This window comes from Lutra lutra, chromosome 7 (genome assembly GCF_902655055.1).
Source record: "Lutra lutra chromosome 7, mLutLut1.2, whole genome shotgun sequence".
Taxonomy (NCBI): domain Eukaryota; kingdom Metazoa; phylum Chordata; class Mammalia; order Carnivora; family Mustelidae; genus Lutra; species Lutra lutra.
In genome coordinates this window covers 63,820,836-63,846,542 of record NC_062284.1, presented here as the reverse complement: position 1 = coordinate 63,846,542, position 25,707 = coordinate 63,820,836, and the positions used below count along the sequence as shown (strand labels likewise).

General features: G+C 43.0%; 1 protein-coding gene across 2 annotated transcripts in view; it reads left to right on the top strand.

Annotated features, from left to right (window-relative positions):
- SPG11 (SPG11 vesicle trafficking associated, spatacsin) overlaps positions 1 to 25,566 on the top strand; it is an 86,135-nt gene extending 60,569 nt beyond the window's left edge. For both annotated transcript variants that reach the window (XM_047735747.1, XM_047735746.1), the window contains exons 28-40: positions 6,326 to 6,488; positions 8,755 to 8,969; positions 9,417 to 10,167; positions 17,405 to 17,544; positions 18,438 to 18,636; positions 19,054 to 19,191; positions 20,104 to 20,237; positions 20,854 to 20,961; positions 22,430 to 22,598; positions 23,031 to 23,119; positions 23,279 to 23,434; positions 24,337 to 24,488; positions 24,941 to 25,566. In XM_047735747.1, the coding sequence (XP_047591703.1) occupies positions 6,326 to 6,488; positions 8,755 to 8,969; positions 9,417 to 10,167; positions 17,405 to 17,544; positions 18,438 to 18,636; positions 19,054 to 19,191; positions 20,104 to 20,237; positions 20,854 to 20,961; positions 22,430 to 22,598; positions 23,031 to 23,119; positions 23,279 to 23,434; positions 24,337 to 24,488; positions 24,941 to 25,121 (2,595 nt within the window). In that variant the 3' untranslated portion in view covers positions 25,122 to 25,566. The remainder of the gene's footprint in view (positions 1 to 6,325; positions 6,489 to 8,754; positions 8,970 to 9,416; positions 10,168 to 17,404; positions 17,545 to 18,437; positions 18,637 to 19,053; positions 19,192 to 20,103; positions 20,238 to 20,853; positions 20,962 to 22,429; positions 22,599 to 23,030; positions 23,120 to 23,278; positions 23,435 to 24,336; positions 24,489 to 24,940) is intronic.
- The last annotated feature ends 141 nt before the right edge of the window (positions 25,567 to 25,707 follow it).

The following is a 25,707-nucleotide window of genomic DNA, read 5'->3' as shown; positions in this document are numbered from 1 at the left end:
TTGTGGGGAGATTTTTGATTTCTGAGTCAATCTCCTTACATTATCTATTTATTTGTGATTTAGTCTTGATAGATTTTGCGTTTCTAGGAATTTGCCCATTTCATCTAAGTTATCCACTTTTTGGCATGGAGTTGTTCATAGTACTCTGTTATAATCCCTTTTATTTCTGTGGAAAGGGTAATAATGGCCCCATGTTCATTTCTGATTTTAGTAATTTGAGACTTCTCTCTCTATAAAAATGTGTTGTTTAATTTCCATAATTTTGTGAATTTTCAGTTTTCCTTTTGATAATGACTTATAATTTTATCCCCTTGTGGTCGGAGAAGATACTTTGTATGATCTCTTTTAAAAATGTTGAAACCTGTAGCTTAACCTGTGGTCTGTCCTAGAAAATATCTCATGTGCACTTAAGAAGAATGTGTTTTCTATTGTTCTTGGGTAGAACATCCTTTATATGTCTGTTAGATCTATTCAGTTTATTGTGTTAAGTCCTCTGTTTTCTTATCTCCGTCTCATTATTCTATCCATTATTGTGAGTGAGATGTTGGAGTCTTCAACTATTATTATAGAACTGTCTGTTTCTCTCCTCAGTTCCATCAGCTTATGCTTAACGTATTTTGATAATCTGTCATTAGGTATGTAAATGTTTAAAATTGCTATATTTTCTTGCTGTATCAAACATTTTATTAGTATCTAATCTCCTTCTTTGTCTCTTACAAAAGACAAAATTTAAAGTTTATTTTGTCTGTTACTACTATAGCCACCCTTTTTGTTTGTTTGTTACTATTTGCATAGAGTCCCTTTTTCCATCCTTCCACTTTCAACCTGTTTATGTCTTTGGATCGCAAGTGAGTCTCTTGTAGACAGCAGCACATGGTTGTTGGATCATGTGTTTTTGTCTATTCTGCTAATCTCTGTCTTCTAATTGGAGAGCTTAAGCCATTTACATTTGAAGTAATTACTGACCAGGAAGAGCTTGCTTCCTGTGTTGTGTTGGTGGTTGTCTTTATGCCTTGTAGCTTTTTTGTTTCTTATTTCCTGCATTACTGTTTTCTTTTGTGTTTAATTGATTTTTTAAATAAAATGTTTAAATTCCATTCTCATTTTGTGCTTATCCTATAGCTATTTTCTTTTTGGTTACCATGAATTTATGCCAGTTTAACTTCAATAACATTTAAAAAAGTGTTTCTTTGCAGCTCTGACCTCACACCTTTTAGTTGTTGATGTCACCAGATTACATTTTTATACAATATGTGTCTCAAGACATAAACAAATAATTCCTTTCAGGGCATTAGTCTCTTAAGTTATGAAGAAAACAAGATTTGGAGTTACAAACCAAAGTTACAGTCATACCAGCTTTTATACTAATAATTGTTCTTTATATGTATATATATATATAAATAATATATATATTATATAAATAATAATATATAATAATTTTCTTTATATGCACTAGTCTCTTAAGTCAGATAGAAAACAGAAACCCATTGCTACAGTAATATTGGCTTTTATAATTTCCCATGTATTATGTTTATTGAGCTGTTTATTTCTGCATATGGCATCTAAAGTCCTTTCGTTTTACCTTATAGGACTTCTTGCAAGGCCAGTCTAGTGGTCAAAGACCCCCTCAGCTTTTGTTTCCCTAGGAATGTCTTAATTTTCCTCTCACTTTTGAAGGATAGTTTTGCTGGATATAGGAGTCTTGGTGACAGTATTTTTCTTTGAGCACTTTAAATATATCAGCCCACTGTCTCCTGGCCCCCAAAGTTTCTGATGAGAACTCTGCAGATAACCTTCTTTAGGATCCCTTGCATGTGACCAGTCACTTCTCTCCTGTTGCTTCCAAATTTCTTTTTTTGTTCTTTGTCTTAAGAAAGTTTCATTATAATGGGTCTCATTATGGATCTCTTTCAGTTCACCTTGTTAGAGTTTGTTGAGCTTCTTGGATGTTTATTTTGTTTAGATTTATGTCTGTCAACAAGTTTGAGACTTATTCAGCCATTATTTATTTAAATATTCTCTCTACTCCTTTCTCTCTTCTTCTGGGACTCCCATGATATTTATGTTGGTTCACTTGATAATGTCCCATAGGTCTCTTATGCTCTGTTTGCTTTTCTTCAGTCTTCTTTCTCTTCCTCAAACTTGATAATTTCCATTGTCCTGCCTTTAAATTTGCTGATTCTTTATTCTGCCTGCTCACATTTGCCTTTCAATCCCTCTAGTAAATTTGTTATTTTAATTTTACTTTCATTGGTTATTTTACATTTTAGCTCCAGAATTTTTTGTTTTTCGATTTTTCTCTTTCTTTGTTGATATTTCTATTTTGTTCACACATTGTTTTCTTGACTTTCTCTACATCTTCTTTAGTTAAAACAGTTGTTTTAAAATCTGTGTCTCATGTATCTGCCATTAGGAACGGTTTTTGTCATCTTTTGTCTCTTTGAATGGGCCCTATTTTCTTGTTTCTTTGTATACCTTGTGATTCTCTGTTGAACTTTGGACATTTGAATCTAATAGTGTGGTAACCCTAGAAATCATATTCTCCTCCTTCCCCAGGGTTTGCTAGTTTTTATTATTGTTTTTATTTATTACTTTTGGGTTTTGAATAGGCAAGTCATTTCTGTGGCAAGGATCAGCGTGAAGTGTAGACCTAGTCTTCGTGGGTCTTTTCCGAGTCACTTTCTAATTTTGCTCATAAAATTGTTTTTAACTGTCCTAATCTTTAAAGTTTGGCTCCTGAAAGGGAAAAAATAAAAAAAATGAAGGGAGTGGTGAGGAAAAGGGTGCCAGTCCTTTATTTTTATTTTTTATTTTTTAAAGATTTTCCTTCTTTATTTGAGAGAGAGAGAAAGCAAGAGAACACAAGCCAGAGGGAGAGGCTGAGGGAGAAGCAGACTCCCACTGAGCAGGGAACCTGATACGGGGCTCAATCCCCAGGATACTGGGATCATGACCTGAGCCGAAGGCAGATGGCTCAACCGACTAAGTCACCCAAGTGACCTGGTGCTAGCCCTTTAAATCTCCTGGAAGTCCTTTCAGTTGGAGGGGGAGGGGCTGGCAACAGTGGGTGAGGTGAAACAATGGCTGCCCACCTCCTTGCCTGGACCGCTATGGTCAAAAGCAGCAACCAATTTTTGATACTTGGTGGATAGGTTCCTTTTTGTCCCTGCAACTCTTACAAGCTGTGTGCAAGCTACTCCAGGAGCATGCACCTGCACAGCTGCCTCCCTTGTGGCTAGGGGTGGGGAGTGGGTAGCCTCCACTGCTAGGGACTGAAATTAACCAAGATTATTAACAATTTACCTTCCACTAGGTCTTCCTCTGGAACTTGCAAGCCTTCAACAGGCTCTAGAGTTCCAAAATAATTGCACTGAATGAATTTTGTCAGTGCAGTTGTCTAAGTGAGGAGTCAGATCCTGGTACTTTATCACTCTACAGCCCCCTGCCCAACACCACCATCTTTTTTTTTTTTTTTAAGATTTTATTTATTTATGACAAAGAGATAATAAGAGAGGGAACACAAGCATGAGGGAGCTGGAGAGGGAGAAGCAGGCTCCCTGTTGAGCAGGGAGCCCAGTATGGAGCTTGATCCCAGGATGCTGGGATCATGACCTGAGCCAAAGGCAGTTGCTTAATGACTGAGTCACTCAGGCATCCCAAGAAATTTATTTCTTAGAGCAATTTTAGTTAATCACAAAATTAGGAGGAAAGTTAAGAGATTCCCCATATATCCCTTCCCCCCACACATTTAGAGCCTCCTCATTATCAGTATTACTCACCAGAACAGTTCATTGGTTACCAAGGATGCACCTATAGTGACACATAATAATCACCCCTAATCCATTGTTTACCTTTGGGTTTCCTCTTGGTGTTGTGCGTTCTTTGGATATATATTTGGATATACATTTGGAGAAATGTATAATGGCATACATGTGTTGTTCCCATGTCCTACAAAGTAATCTCACTGCCCTAAAAAGTCTTCTATTCTCTACCTATTTATCCCTTTCCAACCCCAACTCCAGGCAGCCACTGATCTTTTTACTATCGCCATCATTTGCCTTTTCCAGAATGTGGTATAATTGGAATTACATGGAATGTAGACTTTTCAGACTGGCTACTTTCACTTAGCGGTATACATTTAAGTTTCCTCCATGTCTTTTCATGGCTTAATAGCTCATTTCTTTTTAGTGTTTTCTTCCAAGTTTTCGCACTTAAGAATACAGCTGCTCTAGGACACCTGGGTGGTTCAGTCCGTTGAACATCTGCCTTCAGCTCAGGTCATGATCCCAGGATCCTGGGATCAGCCCCGCATTGGGATCCCTGCTCAGCAGGGATCCAGCTTCTCCCTCTCCCACTCCCCCTGCTTGTGCTCTCTCTCTCTCTCTCTCTCAAATAAATGAATAAAATCTTTAAAAAAAAAAATACAGCTTCTCTAAACATCTGTGTGCAGGTTTTTGTGTGGATGTAAATTTTTAACTCCTTTGGGTAAATACCAAGGAGTACAGTTGCTGGATCAAATGGTAAAAGTATGTTCAGTTTTGTAAGAGACCATCAACTTTCTTCCAAGGTGGCTATGTCATTTGTACTCCACTAGCAATGTGTGATAGTTTTGTGGATCCACATCCTTGCCGGCCTTTGGTTTTGTCAATGTTCCAAGTTCTGGCCATTCTAATAGGTATGTTATAATATGTCATTGTTTTAATTTGCATATGATGTAGAGCATCTTTTCACATGTTTATTTGTCATCTGTATATCTTCTTTGGTGAGGTATCTATTAAGGTCTTCAGCCTATCTTTTTAAAAATAAACTCTGTGCCCAACATGGGGCTCAAACTCACAACCCCAAAATCAGGACTTGCATGCTCTTCCTACTGAGCCAGGCAGGTGCCCCTAGCCTATTTCTTAATAGGATTGTAGTTTGTTTGTATGTTTGTTTGCCACTTCAAGAGTTCTTTGTGTATTTTGGATAACAGTCCATCATCAGATGTGTCTTTCACAAATATTTTCTCTCAGTCTGTTGCTAGCCTTCTAATTCTCTTGAGATTTTGCTTTGTGGAGCAGAAGTTTTTAATTTTAATGAAATCAATCTGATCAATTTTTTTCTTGAATTAATGTCTTTGGCATTGTATCTAAGAAGGTATCACCATATGCAGGGTCATCTGTGTTTTCTCTTATATTATCTCTTAGGAGTTTTATAGTTTCTCATTGTATATTTAGGGCCTCCCAGGTGTCTTCTTACTCTGGCCTGACTGCCTCTGCTCCAGCTTGTCCCTGTAGAGGGACAGTGCTCCTCTTCCATCCTTGCCTCCACCCTTTACTTCCATGTACGTTTTTCTTTTGACCAGTTCCATCACCTGCCTGCTGTAGACCCTCTTCTTAACAGCAGCAAGAGTAGTAAACAAGTAAATAAAGGCTAAGAACTCATGCTCTAATTCAAGCTAATGTAGCTTGCCACTTGGGGTTAACTTCCTATTAATATTTCTAGCATTGATTGTAGTGCCATAAATCCAGACTTCTTAATCGAGATCCTCCCCTAATGGTAGTAGGAACTACAAGCAAACAGGTAGAGTAAGTTGGGCAACGTTAAATCTTTCTTTTCTTTTTCTTTCTTTCTTTCTTTCTTTCTTTCTTTCTTTCTTTCTTTCTTTCTTTCTTTCTTTTTTAAAGATTCTATTTATTTGACAGACAGAGATCACAAGTAGGCAGAGAAGCAGGCAGAGAGAGAGTGGGGGAAGCAGGCTCCCCACGGAGCAGAGAGTCTGATGCAGGGCTCAATCCCAGGACCCTGGCATCATGACCTGAGCCAAAGGCAGAGGCTTTAACCTGCTGAGCCACCCCAGGTACCCCACGTTAAATCTTTCTAAGAGGTCTTAATATGTAAATTTCAGATCTTCTGGACTCCAGGGCAAGCCTACATCCCTCTCAAAAGCTGTTAAGTGAAACGTGTTGGGTTAATGTCACTGAAACTCACAGGGTTATTACTTGGACAGTCACTAACTTGAGGGTGTTTGCATCCATTCACTCCATAGTTAGCATTCAGTCTTTAGGTCTCTTGTTCATCCTTGACTTTGACACACACAGCTCTCTCCCAATAGGACATCTCACAGAGAGACAGACCACAGAGCTGCCAGGGAGGGCTTATTTTTGCCCCTCCTCTGAGCCGTGCTTCCAATTCTTGGCATTTGGAAAGGACCTGAATAAGCGTTCCCCTTTGTGAGAGGAGATGACTCATGATGGTACCGTGGCTTTCTTAGCTCTTTCCACATTTGGAGGTTTTGATTTGTTCCTGCAAAAGCAGCTTTCCTCACCCCCTCTTATTTCCCTAGGTTGAAACAGCAGCCACAAGGGTCCACGCTACCATCCCTGCCCCATGGCTGAAGGAGCACGTGTGTTTTCTTCTGAAGCTTATGCTGCAGCAGTGTGGGACCCAGTATGAACTGGGGAAGTTGTTACAGCTCTTTGTTGGAATAGAAAATCTCTTCTCTGATGGTAAGACAGTCCTTAGAGTTAAATTGTTGTTAAGAAATTAGCTTCCTTAATCTTGAAAATACTTGAGAAGGGCGTTCAGAAAGTGAAAATGCGTATGATATATAACATTACATTTACTGTCCATAATGAGGTATGAAGAAGAGGTTGCAGGAAACTGCAGTCATGGTTAAAGCATTTGAAACATAGCACAACTGGAGACAACCTAAATAATACAATTGTCTTCTTCTGAGGACTTGTCAGCTGCATTTCCCCCTGGCTAGTCACCATCCTGTCACCGTTATTCCTTAACATGGCATTGTTGCTCGGGGTCACGTACTCTGCTTCAGGAATGACTAATCCATTTTGAAGTTTTCAAAGACCAGTGATGCTTATTTTTTGCAGATTCCTCCAGACAATGGCAGTTTCTTAAGGTTTTTGCCAATCAAGTGAAACCAATTACTGCCTTATACTTTCTTTTCTACTTGATAATTTTTAAGTTTCTGTTGCATGGTTATGTTGTTGTCTCCTACTAGATTCTGACATTTTTCATGACTGGGGTTATTTTATCACATTTAAACTCACAGGTAGTCACCTGCAGAGCTCATATCTGCACAGAAGAGTGACAATGCCGGGCTCGGTGCCTGTGGTGTGGGCTGTCAGGGCTGAGGACTGGACACAAATAGGGGTGTTTCCAAAATGCAGTGTCAGTAGGAGGGGACTTGTCCATGACTCTGTAGACCAAATAGTAGGTCCTTTTAACATACAGATGTTTTCAGTGATCTGTAGTAATTTTAATTTTTTTCAGAAGTGAACATCCTATTTTCTTGCCAGAGTTACTGTATCCTTGAAAAAGTACAAGGATTGTCTATGTTGTTAACTGTTATACTGCTTTTATTCATATAATTGTTTTGTTTTTATAGCACATTTGTGTTCTGTGTGTGTATAACATACATGTGCCTAGAGAAAAGAAATTGTTTCTCTAAATTAAGCCTAGGTTTTATATGCTGTCAACAAAGAAACCCAGCATCTCATTACTGGTGGGTATTGTGCAGGGTATCTCCCTGTCCCCAGAACTACCTAAATCAGACCACAGCCCAGCAGGTGCCACTGGGAATAGGCTCCTACAGAATGTTTTCATGCCTGTCCTTGGTTTCGGCTCAGGTCGTGATCTCAGGATCATGGCTTTGAGCCCCAAATCAGGCTCTGTGCTCAGCATGGACTCTGCTTAAGACGCTTTCTGTCCCTCCACCTTGCTCCATGCTCTTGCTCTTCAATTAATAGATAAATCTTTAGGGACGCCTGGGTGGCTCAGTCATTAACCATCTGCCTTTGGCTCAGGTCATGATCCTGGGGTCCTGGGATCGAGCCCTGAATCGGGCTCCCTGCTCCTCGGAGAGTCTGCTTCTCCCTCTGCCTGCCACTCCCCCTGCTTGTGTTCCCTCTGTCACTGTGTCTCTCTCTGTCAAATAAAAAATAAAATCTAAAAAAAAAATTTAAAAATCTAAAAATAAATAAAAAATAAAATCTAAATAAATAAATATTAAAAACAAACAAACAAAAACAAAAAAGAACAACAACAACTCAGCTGGGTCTCCCTGGTTTAAGTAGTTGTCCAAAGGAGCAAGTGATGCTCCATTCAGAATATAAGGAGACTTGGCTGTTGGCCAGCTGCAGTTTCAGCTGTCCTACCAGTTCTGTGTCTTGTTTTTTTTTTTTTTTAAGATTTTATTTATTTATTTGACAGAGCAAAGAGAGCATAAGCAGGGAGAGGAACACAGAGAGAGCGGGAAGCAGGTTCCCCACTGAGCAGGGAGCCCGATATTGGCCTCAATCCCAGGACCCTGGGATCTTGACCTGAGCTAAAAGCAGATGCTTAACCATCTGAGCCACCTAGGTGCCCCGGTTCTGTGTCTTAATTCACATGATGTCTGCACTGAATGAGCAAGTAAACAATCATAAAAATAAATGTGTTCAACTTTGGAGAAAAATTCAGAAAGTGGTGGGGTTGGCCTGAATGAATGACCAGATCTTCGCTACCACATAACAGGACTACAGACTCCCCACCCTGAGTATAAAGGCAGCTGTGTAGATGGAGTCCCTACGTGAATCTTGCAAGTTCTTACTATATAGGAGATGGCTTATGGCTTCATCTGCTAGCCAGCCAGAGTATAAAAATCGTTTTTTGTGTTTTCTTTTACTCACATTATTGTGTTAAACATAGATACTTTCACTCTGATAGCAGCATTTTACCGATAAAATGTTTTATACCCTCTTCTCTTTGGCACAGGTCCAGATGTGAAGAAGCTCTGTGTCCTTAGCCAAATTTTAAAGGACACATCCATAGCCATTAATCATGTAATTATTAGCAGCTACAGCCTTGAGAATTTCCAGCACGAATGTAAATCTATTTTGGAAAAACTGGAGACAGAGGGACGGTTTGCTTTGGCCAGAAGAGTAGCAGAATTAGCAGAACTACCTGTGGACAACTTGGTTATTGAAGAGGTATCATTAGTCTTTTAAGTTATTTGAAATTTTAGCTTTTTGATCTAGCGTTAAACAGAATCAGATGAGATAAGTGATTTATAGGAGAGGCTTGTTTACTTTGGATACACATGTGACTTTCAGAAATGGATGAGCCCTGGGATGCCCATTAGTGTAGAATGTGTGCTTGAAACCAAGGTTAGCTTACAGGATGTACTACCACTCTTATGCTTTGAATAGAATTAAATATGGGATGGCTTCGTCTTGAACCCCCTTCAATTAGATAAATGTAGAATTGCTTTTCATAGTTTAACTTTCCAGATAAAATATCCAGGATCATCTGTAGCTGAGTCTCATGTTCTTGGACTTGATTTGGCTTTGACTAGTACAGCCTACCGAGGGAGCATTAGCATTTCTGATACTTCTTTATCCAGGAGGGGCTAAAAAGTGTTTTGTTAAATTTCACAGATAACGCAGGAAATGCAGACCTTACAGCACACCGACCAGTGGGACCTAAAACAAGCAAGAATTGACTTCTGGACAAAGTGTCATGAGAATTTTAAGAAAAATGCCATTTCAAGCAGAGCAGCTGCTTCCTTTTTCTCAGCTCAGGCCCAGGTGGCCCCTGAGGCCCCAGGGGAGGAGGGACCGCCCGGCCTGGAGGAGCGCCGTCTGCTGCTCACACTGGCGGCTCACTGGCTTGCTCAGGAGGCTCCAGGGCCTGAGGAGGAGCTGGAGGAGCTGGAGAAGCAGATCTGGCACTGCCGCATTGCCCAGCATGCCCTCAGAGAGAAACAGGAGGACCCAGAGCCCAGGTTTCCTCAGCACATCTCAACTAGTGGGGAGCCGTCCTTTGATAGTGTAGCCCACAAGTTTTCATTCTCCATGTTGGCTGCTCTGAACACAGCAAAATATTTAGAACTTAGTGGCCTTCCATGCAAAGAGACTTGTGAGAGCAGACTGGATTGGAAGGAGCAGGAGTCCCTTAACTCTCTGATTGGGCGCCTACTGGATGATGGCTGTGTCCATGAAGCAAGTAGAGTGTGTCGGTATTTTCATTTCTACAACCAAGATGTCACCTTGGTGTTGCACTGCAGAGCACTGGCTGCAGGGGAAGCTAGTATGGATGGCCTGTACCCAGAGATCCGTGCTGTCCTACAAAGCACCCAGCCGCTTGAGGAAGAAGAACCTGGCACTCCACTAAGAAAAGTCCAAAGCAGTAAGTGAAGGAGAGCAAACAGCCCTGAGTCCCGAACAGAGCTGTGGGCACTCTTTCCCGGAAGGAAACGGTTCCTTTTGGCATACTGGTTGAACAAGCCAACGGTAATCCATAAACTAGGTAGTTAACTTGTCAGTGAAATAGAAACTTAAGTCTTTTAACTAGCTGTGTATCCAAGTTGGAAGGAAACTACTTGACTTGTAGCTAGTTCATTGAAATTTATTCTATACCATTAGTCGTGTTTCTAATTGTACATTCATGGTATATAGAAATATACTGATTTTTGTCTTACTCTTGTATCCTATGACCTTGCTAAACTTGCTTATCCTAGGGGTTTTCTTATAGATTCCTTAGTATTTTCTACAGACAATACTATCTGTGAATAGAGATGGCTTTATGTCTTCCTTTCCAATCCGAATGCGTATTATTTCTTTGTCTCCCTTTATTGCCCTGGCTAGGACTTCTGGTATGACATTGGATAGGAATGGTAAGAGCAGATATACTTGCCTTGTTACAGATTTTAGGTAGAGAGCATTCAGTCTTTTCTTTCTTTTTTTTTTTTTTTTAAGATTTTATTTATTTATTTGACAGGCAGAGATCACAAGTAGGCGGAGAGGCAGGCAGAGAGAGAGGAGGAAGCAGGCTCCCTGCAGAGCAGAGAGCATGATGCGGGGCTTGATCCCAGGACCCTGAGATCATGACCTGAGCCGAAGCCAGAGGCTTTAACCCACTGAGCCACCCAGGCACCCCCAGTCTTTTCTTTTTTTAATTCAAGTATGATTAACAAACAGTATAGTTTCAGGTGTACAGTGTGATTCAACATGTTTAAACATTACTCATTGCTCATCAGGATAAGTGGAATCTTAATGGCCTTCACCAGTTTCATCCATCCCTGCACCCACCTCTGGTAACCACCAGTTTGTTCTGTATACTTAAGAGTATTTTTTGTCTCTTTTTTTCTTTGTTCATTTGTTTCTTGAATCCCATGTATTAGTGAAATTATACGGTCTTTCTTTTTCTGACTGACTTCTTAGCATTATACCCTCTAAATCCATTCATATTGTTGCAAATGGCAAGATTTCATTCTTTCTTATGGCTGAGTAGTATTTCAGTGTGTGTGTGTGTGTGTGTGTGTACACACATACATACACCACATCTTTTTTATCCATTCATCTATGAATAGACACTTGGGTTGGTTCCATATCCTGATTATTATAAATAATGCTGCAGCAAACATGGGGTGCATATATCTTTTTGAATTAATGCTTTTGTGTTCTTTGGGTAAATACCCAGTAGTGGAATTACTGGATCATAGGGCAGATCTATTTTTAATTTTTTGAGAAACCTCTATACTGTCTTCCACAGTGGTTGCACCGGCTGGGATTCCCACCGGAAGTGCACAAGGATTCCTTTTCCTCACCAACACTTGTTATTTCTTGTGGGGTTTTTTTGTTTGTTTGTTTTTGTTTTTAATTTTAGCCATTCTGACAGGTATAAAGTGATATCTCATTGTGGTTTTGATTTGCATTTCCCCAATGATGAGGTATGTTGAGCATCTTTTCATGTGTCTTTTGGCCAACTGTATGTCTTTGGAAAAACGTCTATTCATGTCTTATATTTTTTTAGTTGGGTTATTTGTGGGGTTTTTGGTGTTGAGTTATAGAATTTCTGTAAGTATTAACCCCTTATCAGCTACGTATTTGCAAATATCTTGTCCCATTCGGTAGTCTGTATTTTGTTTTGTTGATGGTTTCATTTGCTGCGTAAAAGCTTTTTATTTTAGTGTCGTCTCAATAGTTTAATTTTGCTTTTTCTCCCTTGCCTGAGGAGACATGTAGAAAAATGTTCCTACAGCTGTCAGAGAGATTGCTGCCTATGTTTTCTTCTAAGAATTTTATGGTTTCAGGTCTCACATTTAGATCTCTAATCCATTGTGAATTTTGCATGTGTGTGTGTGGTGTAAGAAAGGATCCAGTTTCATTCTTATCCATGTAGCTGTCCAGTTTTCCCAGCACCATTTGTTAAAGAGACTGTCTTTGAAAGCATTCAGTCTTTCATAGTTAAGTATGATATTAGCTATAGGTTTTGTTTTGTTTTTTTAAGATTTTATTTATTTATTTGACAGAGATCACAAGTAGGTGGAGTCGCAGGCAGAGAGAGAGGTGGGGAAGCAGGCTCCCTGCCAAGCAGAAAGCCCGACACGGGGCTCGATCCCAGAACCCTGGGATCATGACCCGAGCGGAAGTCAGAGGCCCCAACCCACTGAGCCACCCAGGGGCCCCAGCTATAGGTATTTTGAAGATAATCTTTGTCATGTTGAGGAAGTTCCCTTCTATCACTAGTTTGTGAGAGTCTTTTTATCATGAATCAATATTGAATTTTGTCATTTTTTTCTGCATCTATTGATATGATTACATGGGGTTTTTTCTTTAGACTATTGATTACACTAGGTAGATTACATTAATCTTAAAATATTAAGCGAGCTTTGCCTTCCCAAGATAAATCCCACTTAGTCATAGTGCATTACAACTTTTAGATACATTATTATAATCAGTTTTCTACTTTGAAAATATTTACATTTATATTCATGAGGAATATTGACCTGTACTTTTTTGGGGGGTACGCTTTGTCTGGTTTATGTATCTGGGTAATGCTGGTTTCATGAGTTGGAAAGCACACCTTCCTCTTCCGTTTTGTTTTTTTTTTCTCCCCCTTTGGAAGACATTGTAATGGAATTGGTGTTAGTTCCTCTTCATGTGGTCAGTAGAATTTACTAGTAAAACCATCTGAACCTGGAGACTTATGCTTTGGAAGACTTTTTTTTTTTTTTTATAAATAACTTTTTAAAAAGATTTTATCTATTTATTTGACAGAGGTCACAAGTAGGCAGAGAGGCAGACAGAGAGAGAGGAAGGGAAGCAGGCTCCCTGCGGAGCAGAGAGAGAGCCTGGTGCAGGGCTCAATCCCAGGACCCTGGGATCATGACCTGAGCCAGAGGCAGAGTCTTTAACCCACTTAGCCACCCATGTGCCCCACTTTGGAAGACTTTAAACTACAAATATAATTTCTTTCTTAGTTATACAACTAATTAGGTTATCTTTTTTTTTTTTAAAGATTTTATTTATTTATTTGACAGAGAGAGAGAGAGAGAGATCACAAGTAGGCAGAGAGGCAGGCAGAGAGAGGGGGAAGCAGGCTCACTGCTGAGCAGAGAGCCCGATGCGGGGCTCGATCCCAGGACCCTGAGATCATGACCTGAGCCGAAGGCAGAGGCTTAACCCACTGAGCCACCCAGGCGCCCCCTAATTAGGTTATCTTTTTCACCTTTGAAGAGTTTGTGGTTTTTGAAGAAACATTTTTTCCTGCCTTTGGGTTATTTGAACATTTTTTAGTCTTCCATTTTAATTTATTCTAATTTTGACTATGTAGCTTTGCATAGGTTTTTCATTGGTTGGTTTGTGGATTACATTAAACATTTTTTACAGTGTACTTAAAATCAGTATTTTACTACGTCAGCTGGAATGTAGAAACCTTACCACCTATAAAGTCACTTCTTTGCCTTTATGTCTTACTTTTCTTTTCTTTTTTTTTTTTTGAGAGCACATGCACCTGTGTACAAGCTGTGGGGGGGCGGAGGGAGGGGCAGAGAATCTCAAGCAGACTCTGAGCCGAGGTAGGAGAATCTGAGAAGGGCCTTGATCTCACAACCCTGAGATCATGACCTGAGCTGAAACCTAGAGTCCCCATCGCTTAGCCAACTGAGCCACCCAGGCGCCCCTACTTGTCTTATTATATTACATCTACATAACATTGAAATCCCCATAAAACAGTGCTAGAATTTTTACTTTCAACCAAAAAACATATTTTTAAAAACGCAAGAGGAGAATAATTATATTTACTCAGATATTTACAATTTTTTTGCTCTTCCTTCATTCCTATTGTTCCAAGTTTCCTTCTAGTTTCTCTTCCCTCTGTCTGAAGGACTTCCTGTAGTGATTCTCCTTTAGTGATTCTAGTTGTCTGCTAGTTCACACATTCTCTTAGTTTTTCTTCATTGTTTAGCTTCATCTGAGAATGTCTATTTCACCTTCATTCCTGGAGGATGATTTTTGCTGGATAGAGAAAATTCATAATTTTTTTTCAGTGCTCAAAAATGTTGTACAACTTTTGATCTCCATGGTATCTGATGAATAATCTGCAGTCATTTGGATTATTCCCCTATGGATAATGCATTTTTCTCTGGTTGCTTTCAAGATTTTTTTCTATGTTTAATCTTCAGCAGTTTGATTTTACATGAGGGGCATGTATTTCTTTGAGTTTATCCTGTTTGGGGTTCACTGAACGTTCTTGAATGTTTGCATTTATATGTTTCATCAAATTTAAGTAGTTTTCAGACATTATGTTTTCAAATACTTTTTCAGCACCATACTCGTAGTCTTTCCCCTCTGGGACGCCAGTGACGCAAATCACAGAACTCTTGTTTCTCCTGTCTTACAAGTCCTTTAGACTTTACTCTTTTTTTTTTTTTCCCAATTTTTTTTTTTCTCTTTCTTGTTCAAATTGGAAATTTTTTTCCCCAGATTGGATAATTTCTGTTTGTCCATCTTCAGTTTCAGTGACTCTTTCCTCTGGTATTTGCATGCTGCTGTTGAGTTTATTTCTGTGATTTTAAAATTTCAGTTATTTTTTACTTCCAAAATTTCCTTTTCTTCTTTGTACCTTCTGTTTCTTTGAGACTTGTTGTTTTTCAGTCTCTCAAGAACATTTATAATTGTTGTAACAGTTTGTATAATAGCTGCTTTAAACTATCAGGTAACTTCAATGTTTATGTCATTTTATTTATTTTTTAAGATTTTGTTTATTTATTTGATAGGGAGAGACACAGTAAGAAGGAAACACAGGCAGGGGGAGTGGGTGAGTGAGAAGCAGACTTCCTGCTGAGCAGGGAGCCCGAATCATGACCCGATCTGAAGGCAGAGGCCCAATGACTGAGCCACCCAGGCGCCCCCATCTATGTCATTTTAGTACTAGGTGTCATCTGTTGATTGTCTTTTCTCCTATGAATTGAGGTTTTCCTGCAGAATTTTTGTATGTTGAGTAATTTTGAGTTGCATCCTGGACATTTTGGAAAGTATGTTATGAGATTCTGGGTCTTGTTTAAATCTTACGACGAGTGGTGATTTTTTAAAATTTTTAATCTTTCAAAAATTTTTCAGCAGATAGTTGACCTCGTTAGGTTTGGGCTACAAGTTCCAACCCACTTTCTTTTGCCTGTGGTTCTACTATCAGTTGGGCTTCCAGCCATTTTGTGGTGCTGTTCATATCCGTGGTGTGTATATGCGGCATCCTGGGGTCACTCCTCAGCCTGGGGTGGTCTGTGAATTCAGCTCTCAGGGTCTTGCTATGCTGACAAGGAGCAGATCTCCAGATACAAAGCCCAGGAGTGAGCCCTAGAATTGATAAACAGCTTTATTGTGTGGCTTTCTGAATCTCTCTCCCAGGTATTGCTCCCTGAGGCTTCCCTTTGTCGTCTTATGGCCCAAAGCTGGAATTCTAGCTCCCTCCTTCTGTTAGCATGCCCCTGACCACACCTGTATCCTGGGCCAGCAGACAGGAGGATAATGCGAAAGGAAACACGGGTTCACTGCATCGTCTGGGGCCCAGAGCAGCTGAATCTAAAAATAAGGTTCAGCTCTGAGTTTGGGATCTTAGCAGCTGCTGCTGCAGCCCCTCCTACCACAGCCCCCGGGGCTGCTGGGGAGCGGAGAGGAGAAAGCCTGTAGGAGCTCCCTCTCCTGCTCCCTGACTGCGATTGTGGAGTGCGTGCTCTCTCTCTGCCAGAGTTAGCGCTTAGTTTTGGGTTTCAGGCAGCATTGCATTCAGGCTAGAGGTTACTAGAGGGGGAAAGAGGATCATTTGTGTCATTTCATGCAGCCTGCTGTGTGCCGGGATTTACACCGAGTTCGGTTGGTGAGACCGGGTGCGGTGAACTGCCTGTACCTGCCCTCGATCTGGAACGCCAGTGAAGGATTTTAAGCAGGGAATTACCCACTCTGAGTTGTTACTTACTTACTTTTTGGTCTTTAAAGCATATTTTAAAATGTGTAATATCTTAAATGCAAAAGTATTCCATGCTTAGTGTAACAGATCACAGTAAGGAAGTGCATAAAGTACAAAGTGAAAATCATTCACCCAGTAGCCATCCCCCACCCCCACCAAGGTCCCCGGAATAACTTACTCACTTGGGATGTCTTGTTTTCTCTGTGTGGGTTTACACATGTTATGTGCATACATACACCCCTTTTATTTTTTACAAAACTTAAGTTATATCACTAACTTAAGTTTAACTTAAGAAACTTAAGTTCTACATTTTTTCCTGTCAGTACACATGTATTGATCTCATTCTTTTTAATGGCTGCAGAGTATTCTGTATGGATATACTATTTAATTAGTATATATTAGTATACACTTAAATTTTAATTTTACTTAAACTTTTATTATTTAACAGTATTTTATTGGTACATACTTAAATTTTTCAATTCTGTTTTTGTTACAAGGAACAGCGTGACCTATATACTCTTTAGTACTTTTTTCCCTAATAGGAACACTTTCTCAAATTAAGACCATTTTCTTCTCTTTTCAGCTAAGAGCTCTTTTTGTTTCTTTTGAAAAATCTGGAATGGATTTTAATTTTTTTATCATGCTTTTCAGGCTTCTATCCAGATGAGCCTTGGTTTTTGTGATGGGCATTTTGGAAAGACTCTCCTGAATCTGTGGGAGATTGATGTGGGGAGGCGCAGCCAGCAGCAGGACCCGATAGCAGCCTCTCACACTCAGGGTCATGAAGACTGTAAGGGAGCTTGTGACCGGGGACGTGTTTTGGAGACACAGTCAGCTAGACCTACCTGGTGACTTACATGATATTAGAGGAAAGGGGGAGGGTGTGTGGAAGAGTTTAGCAGACATCTTTGGTGATAATCTAGTGTTTTCATTAGGTGGTTTGGAGTCTAATAGCCTGTGAGGCCTTCAAAAAATCCCAGGCTGGGATTTCCTCGAAGACGTTGATGAAATAAGCTCAAGTGGGGTATGGGCCCAGTCAGAAGTGGTCCCAGACCCAGGAAGAGTCACGGGGGTGCAATGGAGGAAGCTGTGAACGGGGAGGTAGTGTCATGGGAGTTGGGGGGAGGCCTCCACTTGGCAGCTTAAAGCCCCTCCTCAGACTTGTATCTGCTCCCAGCTTCGAGTTTGGATAGTCAGTCCTTTGTGATGCTGCCCCCCAGTGATGAAGTGGTGACTAATCTGGAAACTCTGACAAGCAAATGCCTCCATGGGAAGAACTACTGCCGGCAGGTCCTGTTTCTGTATGAACTTGCCAAGGTACATGCTCCAGGGGTAGGGCGGGGGGGGAGGGGAGCAGGAAGTTGGAGGTAGATTTTGGATGCTGCCAACTTGGCCTTTCACATGATAATCATGATGTGGGAGCAGATGACTCATCGGGATGTTGGCCCCTGTAAACGCATCCCTGGGAATATGGGGCAGATGCCAGGCCAAGTGCCCGGCCTTTTGAGTCCTGGCCATGGCCCATCCAGCCAGAGTGAGGGTAAGGCATTCCACACCTCTGGGTTCCTGGTTCTCCATCTGTACATGACCTAATCCTGAAGGTCCCTTCTGGCCATGATATCTTGGTTAGTTTCAGGATTGTTGGGGGATTTCCACGGGGGAGAACCCAAAATAAGTTGGTAAAATACAACAAAATGGAATGTGAGGACTATAAAAACAGGAACCCAAACAGCCGAGAATTGTCTGTGACTTTGTGCTGATTGAGGGGCAAAAATAATACACTCTAAGAAGCGGAAGAGCACAAAGGATACAATGCCAAGCACTAAAGCCCTTCTTTGGAAGGGCTTCTCTGGAGATGGAGGGTTTTGCTACTGCTGTGGGAAGAGTAGAAGGCGGCCTCTTGCCTTTTTATCCAACTTCCTTGCATGTCATAACATTTAGAAAGCTCAGTGTTCAACAAGATGTAAGTCACCTGATGGCTTCTGAAGACAAGCCTTTCTTTCTCTTGCTTGGCTTCGGCTCATTGGTGAAGTGAAAGAAAGGGCTAGAAAATGGTGTTGGCTGCTTCTGAGGTTTCTGCTTGGGGGGCAGGATCTCTAAGCTCAGCAAATCATAGAGTTAGCCCATGTGGGGTTTCAGAAAGAGCTGCCTTTTGCTAGGCTTTTCCTGGCTCCTAACAGGAACTTTGACCAACTTTGGCTTCCTCTCAGGAGTTGGGCTGTTCCTACACAAACGTGGCTGCTCTGGATGGTGAGGCCATGCTCCGGGCAATCTTGGCCTCTCAGCAGCCGGACCGATGCAGGCGCGCCCAGGCTTTCATCAGCACCCAGGGCCTCGAGCCAGATACCGTGGCTGAACTTGTGGCTGAAGAGGTGACCCGGGAGCTACTGACCCCATCAGAGGGAACAGGTACCCCACCCGACAGGCCTCCCCAGGCCCTGAGAGCACATTCTCAAGTCCCAGCAGTAAGGACGTGGGTGCTCTGCCCGTATGCCTCCCACACACTGCCCTCTGACGTTGCGAGGTTGCACTTGCCAGGAGAACAAGTGGCATTTATGTTGTTGCTTTTCGTGGATTGTTTTAGGATTAACGCTTAGAGCAGCCATGCCCTTCTCTGAGCTGGTGAACTACTGCTGACCTGTGAGGGAACACCAGGCTGAGGAATGTGAGCTCAGCAGAGCAGGGTGCTGCCCTGGGGGCTCCTTTGGTGTCCCCTTCCAGTGCCCAGGCCTGGGCAGAGTGGGCCTCTTAGCCGGGGACTCTGACTTTGCTCTCAGCTTGCAAGGTTAAAGCTGCACGTTTTTCCCCATCTTTCTCTACATACAGGACAGAAGCAGATGTTCGCTCCAGCAGAGGAAAGCCAGACGTTTCTTCAGCTGACCACTCTGTGTCAAGATCGCACGTTGGTAGGCATGAAGTTGTTGGACAAGATTTCCTCCGTTCCCCACGGGGAACTATCTTGCAGTAAGTTCTTGGCTGTTTTCTTCTATGTTGGAGGCCCAGGGAGGTCTCCAAGAAGTCTCCTGGTGTTAGCCTTTCCAAAACACTGTTTGGATCCTTGTTGCTGCTCTGGATCCCCACCCCTCCAGCATGGTGTGTAAGTTCTTAGTGGAGAGCCAGCAGTTCACTGAAGAAAATGTAGAAAAACATACATGGAAAAGCAGCCCCAACTGCGAAAGTGCACAAGAGGGCAACCTGGTGACATTTGGCAGTTAGCTTCCTCTTCCTCTTCCATCACCCCACACAGCAGAGATCACCATCCTCACTTTTGAAGGAAACTGAAGCTGAGAGAGATTGAGGAACTTGTAATTGTTATGTGGCAGAGGAACCCAGACAGTGATCGCGAAGCCTGCTGGCTTTCTACAAGTCTGTAGTTCATTCTAGGCAGTCAGTAGTATGTGTCCCTCTGATCTTCTGTGAGTCTGTAGGCTTCTGTTTTTCAAAAATGGCATGTGTAGACTGTTTATAATTACCTTATGAACATGTTGTCACTAACATCTTTCCATGGTAGTATTCTTCTATATCCTTCTTACTGGTTACATGGTATTTCTCATAGAATTAAAAATGTTTATACCCTAATTCCGGACCTTTAGTTGGCTTCCAGTTTTCTGCTGTTCAGACACTGGGACAGGCATCCTTATGGGCAAGTTTATATGCCCATCCGTGATTATTTCCCTAAGATAAATTCCTGATTCCAGAGTATACCCATTTTTAAAGTTTTATATGTCTATTGTCAAATTTTACTCCAAAGCTGGTGAGGTCAAGGATCTCAGAGGACCGGTGAGGGGCCTGCTTCCGACGGGCTGTCCGTATAGGCCCCTTCCCCATCCTGCCCAGGTTCATAGCCTTGTCTTAACCACCTCCTCCTGTTCCCAGCTGTGGAGCTGCTGATCCTGGCCCATCACTGCTTCACGCTCACATGCCACATGGAGGGGATCATCCGGGTCCTGCAAGCTGCCCGGCTGCTCACGGACAAACACTTGGCCCCCAGTGAGGAGTACGGGCTGATGGTATGAAGCCCCTGACCCCCTGCCCTCCTTTCTGAGGAAAGTTTTGAGCGAATGGATAGGCTGGCAGCCGGTCCAGAGCTGGTGAGGTCTTAGGGCAGGTGCCCATCTGGATATGACTCCCTCACTGGGGGCTGGCTGGGCAGCTCAGCCCTCTGCTCCAGGTTAGGACTTCTGTCACAGAGTCTGTTCCAGAAGAGCAGCCCTCAGAAGGATCCCTGCCATGCTCCAGGGCTGGCCCACCCCCTTGCCAGGGCAGTTAGTTTTTCTAGAGGGCTGAGTCAGCTGTATTTCCCCCCAAAACAAGATTTGCGTTCTGTCTGAAGTGAGCTGACGACTCACGCCCCTGGTGGCATGTCAGCGCTTACAGTCACGTGTACACGAAGCAAAGGCGGCAATTGCCCCTGGTGTTCCAGTGACCGGCCTCTCTGAATCCTCCAGAGGAGGCCCCCTGTTGGGTCCACAGGAAGGGAAGAGGGAGTGAAGAACAGCGGCCTGGCATGAGCCCTTCTGCTCCCCTGGAGCTTGGCATCTGGAAGCAGCTGCACTGGAGGGGAGTAGTGGGCTGGCTGAGAGAGCTCCAGCTGCTGCTGACACAGGCGGCCCTTGCCCTTCCCAGGTGCGCCTCCTCACTGGCATCGGAAGGTACAATGAGATGACCTACATATTTGACCTGTTGCATAAAAAGCACTACTTTGAAGTACTGATGAGGAAGAAGTTGGATCCGGTAGGTGTACGGTACTTTGAGCTCCGGGATGGTATATATTATTGACATTTACGAGTCTCAGACTTGTCAGGAATAATCCTAACCAGGGTGGAGCCCTCCATCTGGAGGGAGGGAATGAACTCCCTAGGACACGCACTGCAGCCTGTAGCTTCAGGTTAGCTTCAGGCCAGGTAGCGATTACGCCGACGGACATTAAGTAACAGACAGAATGAGTCTGCGCACTGCCACCTCAGCCTCGGTCACCTGTCTGAACGCTGGCTCTGGCGGGGCAAGAACCACTTCAGTGAGCTCAGTGGAAATGGATTAAGCAGCTCAGAAGTGGAGAGTTTTGGGGGGGACCATGAGAAAGCCTTAGGAAGTGAATGCCGAGGCCTGGCCCTGGAAGGCTGCAGAGTGACTTGTGGTAATGACCCAGAGGAGGCTTGGAAGCCAAGGGTGGACATGCCAGGCCTTCAGGCTGTCTGTCTGTAGCATGCTCTGTGACATCTGGTGTGTCACAGAGCTTCTGTTTCCAAGTCATTCATTTGGCTGATTCATTGCTTCAGCCTGTTGTACCTCTGAAGACTTAAAAACCGAGGCACATTTTTTGCTTCCGGGAACGTGGGCTCAAGCCCAGAGGGACTAAAGAGATGAAGTAGAAAGTCTCGCCAGTACTGGGCTAGTTTCAGGACAACCCAGTCCCACTGTCAGGAGAGGAGCGAGTTTTGGACCTACGCACACTTTCAGGATACCCCAGAGGGTTTTCAGGATTGTTTTTGAGGTATTTTCATTTCTGCATGTAAATATTCTTTTAGTAACTTTTTTTCTGATTACAAAAGTAATGCATATTCAGTTTAAAGACACTTGGAAAACAGCACACCACAGAAAAAAGCCCTCTGTTGTCTATTGACCATCTGGAGACAGCCACTGCTAACAATTTGGTTTAGGCCCTTTATCTGCACAGGTACCACAAACATAGATACATACATATTTACATAGTTTCAACAAAACTTTACTAATGCTGTGTAGATATGAAAGAGCTGGCTTTTCTCACTTAATAAGCATGTCATGAATATCTTCCAAATCAACACTGGTTTTAATGGCTACATGGTATTCTCCTAGCCCTTGTTTTGGATGTCTGGATGATTTCTGATTGTCTGCTATCAAATATCTTTGTTACGTGCATCTCAGCACTTCTTTCTGCTTATTCCTTAAGGAGTCGAGTCCTAGACGTGGCTTGCTGGAGTAATGCGCACATGCACATCTTTTAGGCCCTCCCTTCCACCTGTTTTACCATTCACGTTCTCACCAGCAAAGAGGACGTGCCTGTTTTCTTATACTCGGGGCAGCATCAACTTCTGTGTTCAGTTTTGGTTATCTTCTTTTTGGGGAGAGTTTCTAAGGAACTTTCTGAACCAAGGGACTCAGCTGGTCACGCCTGCCTTGCAGTCACTGGTTGACCCCGGTACTCCTGTTTTTTCCTGGGCAGAGTGGCACCCTGAAGACGGCCCTCCTGGACTACATCAAACGTTGCCACCCTGGGGACAGTGAGAAGCACAACATGATCGCTCTGTGCTTCAGCATGTGTCGGGAGATCGGGGAGAACCACGAGGCGGCTGCCTGCATCCAACTGAAATTGATAGAGTCCCAGCCCTGGGGTGAGCACAAGTCAGAGCAGTGCTCCCGGGCCAGTGCCACGCCCCAGCCCAGGTTCTAAGGGCTGAGGAGGGGCAGGAGACCAGGAGACCACTCTCCACTGTGGCTGCTCATAGCCACTCGTGGAGCAGGCGGGAGGCAGAATGGGATGTGGAAGGCATCAGTCCCGTCTGCAGTCTGTGCAGCTGGGGTGTCCTCAGTCAGGAAGCAGTGTGTCTGCTGAGGCCATGCAAGCCTGCCTTGATATTTCTGAGAACTGGAGGAGGCCTACCAGTGTGTGCACACTTTGGCCCGGTAGCCTTTACCCGAGCAAGTTGTACCTGCCTCCCTGTGCGAGCGGGGACGGGGACGTTTCCAGTCCAGCCCACATCACTGACTGGGATGGGAGCAGCCTTGGGAGTCACACACCTGGTGGGTTTCCTTCTCTATTGCAGAGGAGAGCCTCAAGGACGAGCAGCACCTGAAGCTGCTGCTGCTGAAAGCCCTGACCCTGATGCTGGACGCGGCGGAGAGTTATGCCAAGGTAACAGCAGATCCTATTCCAGTGCGGCTTTAGGATACAATTTTGTCCCTGGGCTTTTCCAAGTAAAGGGGTAGACTGGGGGCAGAAGTTCAGTTGCTGGAAGAATCACAGGGGCGATGGCAATTTCTTATCTATGCCTACTCTACCTTTGTTCCTCAGGACTCCTGTGTGCGACAGGCCCTGCACTGTCACCGGCTCACTAAGTTGATAACACTGCAGATTCACTTTCTGAACACGGGCCAGAACACGATGCTCATCAACCTGGGCCGCCACCGGCTGATGGACTGTCTCCTGGCTCTACCTCGGTTCTACCAGGTGAGCAAGGAAGGGAAACCTAGACAGCATCCTCTCCTGCTGTCTCTCTCCCGGGGCCCATAGGTTGAGTGACTTGCCTGAGGCGTCAAGGCTAGTGACAAAACCAGGGCAGTTCTAAGCTTTTTTTTTTTTTTTAAAGATTTTATTTATTTATTTGACAGAAATCACAAGTAGGCGGAGAGGCAGGCAGAGAGAGAGAGGAGGAAGCAGGCTCCCTGCTGAGCAGAGAGCCCGATGCGGGGCTCGATCCCAAGACCCTGGGATCATGACCTGAGCCGAAGGCAGAGGCTTTAACCACTGAGCCACCCAGGCACCCCCAGTTCTAAACTTTTAACTTGAACTGTCTGATAAATCAGATTCCATGGCAGTGTTAATTAGTATATTGTTTGGGCAGAGGTTGGACGATGGTGAGGCAGTGCAGTCTCTTTTCCTGCTCTACGAGGCCAGGGACAGGGAGACAGCCTTGCTGCTCACACAGCTGGGGCTGGAGCAGACCTGCTGGCGGGCCGAGCATCTCCTAGCCCCACTGTTTCTAGGATGGTGCACCTGGGGTAGCAGGAGTCAGGGCTTTTGGGAGGCTGGCATTTAGCCCTTGAATGAGAAATGGTTACCAGGGAATCAGCCCTTCCCCTGTTCCTTACACAGTTGCGTTAGGGGGAAAAATACTGTTTCTCAGCAGTTTTTATTAATGCATTGTGAAGATTAACACTGCAAGATGGGGTTTAAGGGCAGAGAAATGTCGAACATCAAACTTTTCCCCAAGGCAAATACATAGACCCTATCAGCATAATTGGTGATGCCCACACTCACTGCGAATGCACAGTACTGTGTTCTAGAACAGCTTGCCTTCAGTTTTATATCAAATAGGGCCTTAATGGTATCTTCCCCTCTATCCTTTTAAGGCTTCTATTGTGGCCGAGGCCTATGACTTTGTTCCCGATTGGGCAGAAATCCTCTACCAACGAGTGATTCTTAAAGGAGAATTTAATTACCTGGAAGAATTTAAGCAGCAAAGATTATTAAGATCTAGTATATTTGAAGAGATTTCCAAAAAGTAAGTATTAAAATGCCTCTGCTTTGAGTAAGGCATGAATAAGAACTTTATGGCTAAATAGAACATGCCTATAGATACCTCTGCCTGAGATGGCAGATGTCAAGAATCCCCAGAAGCAAGAGATCATTTAACAAAGTCATGCAGACAGACGGAGGAGAACGGTGTCCTCACAGTGCTCTGTATTTGAAATGGGAGGATAGCTACTCAGCCTGTCTGAGGTACCGACAACCCTAAACCTCAGGGGCCCCCTTGGGAGTACCGCACTTACTCCAAGTAAGGCGAGCATGAAGGTAACATTTTTAATGAAAATAATTTCAGTGTTTATCTAGTACCCCCTAATACTAGTCTTAAATAATTTCTCAAATTCCAGGATCCTCTCTAAGTAGCTGTGTCAGTGACAGGACTCACTCCAAATGCAGGATTGTAACCCGTACGTTCTTATGTTCATCTAGATACAAACAACATCAAGTGGCTGACACAGCTGTGAAAAACCTGAAGAAGTTACTCACATACTGTGAAGATGTCTACCTATATTACAAGCTTGCATACGAACACAAATTTTTTGACATTGTAAATGTGCTGCTGAAGGACCCTCAGACTGGCTGCTGTCTGAAGGACATGCTAGCAGGTTAGGTGGATTCAGATGACAGGTGGGTGGTTATTGTCGAGATGTCCTAGGTGCCTGTTTTCTGGTACTGAGATGAGGTACTGACAGATGTTTGTGATCTGAGTAAGATAATGCATTGGGGATATTTGTTTTCAAGTTGTAAAACCCCAGGACTGACCATAACCAGTCCTTTGTGAATAGTGGGTAAAGAATGAGAGAATTTTCACAAGGAAATTATTTAAAAGTGATTGTTCATCTATACCACTTTATATAGATATTGGTATTAAGATCAAGAGCTCCATCTTCCTGAAGTCTGACTTCTATTTAGAGATACAGTATTGATTAAAGAATACCTGTGCCTGCAGATTCCAGTTTCAAAGGAATTTAATATTATTTACACAGTTAAGGAACAGATGATACATTTTCATTTGTTAGAAACTGATCTCTATAATAAAATAGATTTTAAATTCACTGTATGTCATTATTACTGCCAAGGAAATCTTAGCCCTTGTCTGCCTTAAAATAATCTTTATTTGCTGTAATTATTGCTGTGTAGTCACTGCTTTCTGTTAACTCCTCAGATCACTCAGATGGTCCTTTCTTATACTCAGT